This window comes from Chanos chanos, chromosome 13 (assembly GCF_902362185.1).
Source record: "Chanos chanos chromosome 13, fChaCha1.1, whole genome shotgun sequence".
NCBI lineage: Eukaryota > Metazoa > Chordata > Actinopteri > Gonorynchiformes > Chanidae > Chanos > Chanos chanos.
In genome coordinates this window covers 525001-527500 of record NC_044507.1, presented here as the reverse complement: position 1 = coordinate 527500, position 2500 = coordinate 525001, and the positions used below count along the sequence as shown (strand labels likewise).

General features: G+C 42.1%; 1 protein-coding gene across 1 annotated transcript in view; it reads right to left on the bottom strand.

Annotated features, from left to right (window-relative positions):
• il12b2 (interleukin 12B 2) overlaps positions 1-2500 on the bottom strand; it is a 15301-nt gene that overhangs the window by 7381 nt on the left and 5420 nt on the right. Inside the window, exon 7 of the mRNA XM_030790435.1 lies at positions 805-930. Coding sequence (XP_030646295.1) covers positions 805-930 — 126 coding nt within the window. The remainder of the gene's footprint in view (positions 1-804; positions 931-2500) is intronic.

Genomic DNA, 2500 nt, shown 5'->3' with positions numbered 1-2500 from the left:
CTCATCAGGACCAAAGCACCAAACGTATTCTCATGTCATCTCTCCCTCCCTTCATCCATCCATCCATCCTTTCTCTCCTTCTCCTCTCTCTCTCCTTCTCCTCTCTCTCTCCTTCTCCTCTCTCTCTTTCCTTCTCCTCTCTCTCTCCTTCTCCTCTCTCTCTCCTTCTCCTCTCTCTCTCCTTCTCCTGTCTCTCTCTTTCTCCTGTCTCTCTCTTTCCTTCTCCTGTCTCTCTCTCCTTCTCCTGTCTTTCTCTCCTTCTCCTGTCTTTCTCTCCTTCTCCTGTCTCTCTCCTCCTCTCTCTCTCCTTCTCCTGTCTCTCTCTCCTTCTCCTGTCTCTCTCTCCTTCTCCTGTCTTTCTCTCCTACTTCTCTCCTGTAATTCTGAAGTGTGAGGTTATAACTGTGTCTACACTGGAAAATTTGCATCACAAATAAATGCAGATACACACATCACACGCACACACACCACACGCATACACACACACGCACACACACGCACACGCACACACACACACACACACACTATACAAAAATAAAGAGACAGATGATTAGGGGAACAGAGAGCATTTTAATAGGACAGAGAAAACACACCTGTGTTTGAAATACACACACACACACACACACATTCATAGAGACATAAACACACAGCTATATATGCAAACACACACACACAAACATATGTCATAAACAGACACATGGATAAATAAATATCTTGCACCCAGAACAGTCAGAGAGAAGAGAGAAAACTGAACAGAGGGAGAGGAAGAGGGAGAGGGACTCAGGGTGGTTCTCAGATGGTTACATTTTTCCAGGGTGTCCACTCACTCCACTGGGATGGCACCAGTGGGTCTCTGCAGCGCACCCGGAGCTTACTGATTCCCAACGGAACCATCAAGATCTTCCCCTCAGACTGGACCACTTGAGCCTTCTGAGAAAGAAAGAGAGAGAGAGAGAGAGAGAGATTGTGATTATTGTCAGATACTGTGATCTTGGCCTGTTTTAGCCAGGTATAATGTGTGCAGTTTACCCTGGATGAATATGCAGAGGGTAGCATAGACTGCTGATCTATTCCAGTGTATAGGGTATGGTCTATAGTATACAGTGTCTACAGTGTAAGGTCTATAATGTTTTGAGTCTGCTAGGGCTGGACCCAAATATTTGACTATTCGGATATTCGTTCGTTGGGCAGGTATTCGTTTTTCAATTTTGGGATTCAGATATTTGAGTTGTTGATGTTTTTTTTTTTTTTGTTAAATCTATAAGGGCGAAGTGCAAACTACATTTTGTCAGCACATTCTTGTACTAAATCTATACATTTTAATTGCACTGTTAAAATGTGGAAATACTGTAAAACATCCAATATTTGCTTTAATTACTTAAGTTTACCGACCTGTCGCACTAATAAAGTAAGTCCAACATTGTCCTCACTAATAAAGTAGGTCCTCACTAATAAAGTAAGTCCAACATTGTCCTCACTAATAAAGTAAGTCCAACATTGTCCTCACTAATAAAGTAAGTCCATAATCCTCACTGATAAAGTAAGTCCTCACTAATAAAGTAAGTCCTCACTAATAAAGTAAGTCCAACATTGTCCTCACTAATAAAGTAAGTCCATTGTCCTCTCTAATAAAGTAAGTCCTCACTAATAAAATAAGTCCATTGTCCTCACTAATAAAGTAAGTCCTCACTAATAAAGTAAGTCCTCACTAATAAAGTAAGTCCAACATTGTCCTCACTAATAAAGTAAGTCCATTGTCCTCTCTAATAAAGTAAGTCCTCACTAATAAAATAAGTCCATTGTCCTCACTAATAAAGTAAGTCCTCACTAATAAAGTAAGTCCAACATTGTCCTCACTAATAAAGTCCATTGTCCTGACTAATAAAGTAAGTCCTCACTAATAAAGTAAGTTTTAGGGTCTATACCATCTCAGCTTAGGCCCCTGACATCCCTCTCACTCACAGCAGTGAACGTAAACCATCAGTTCACCTTGGCCGCTAAAGGGAAAATGCCGAACGTATGGTGACAGAACCATTTAAATGAAGTCGTTACAGGGGAGAGAAAGTCAATCTGAACTAGTTGTAACAGAAACCTAAAAAATTAATGCCTTTAATGAAACCAAAAGACACGACATGTTGTAGCGCTATGCCGTCCATCTCTTCCGAGAGGGAGGAAATGTCTGACTGAGTCCTTCCCGAGTCGTGCTCACCCCCCCCCCCCCCCAAACATGGTTTTCAGGACAGCCCTAGTTTCAGTAGTGTAAAGTCCTATAGTACATAGTGCCTAGTGTGTATGGTGTGTAGTCTATAATGTCTATATGGGTAATGTCTATAGGCGCTTTCGCACCGAACAGTTCTAGGGTCTAATTCGATAGGAACTACCCCCTGTGGAGCTTCCCCTAGAACTACATTCGTTCTAGGGCCTTTTTTCTGTTTGCTTTCGCACCGCCAGTAGGAACGCTGAAGTGACGTAAGCCGACCGACGGTATAGCAGCTAAGAG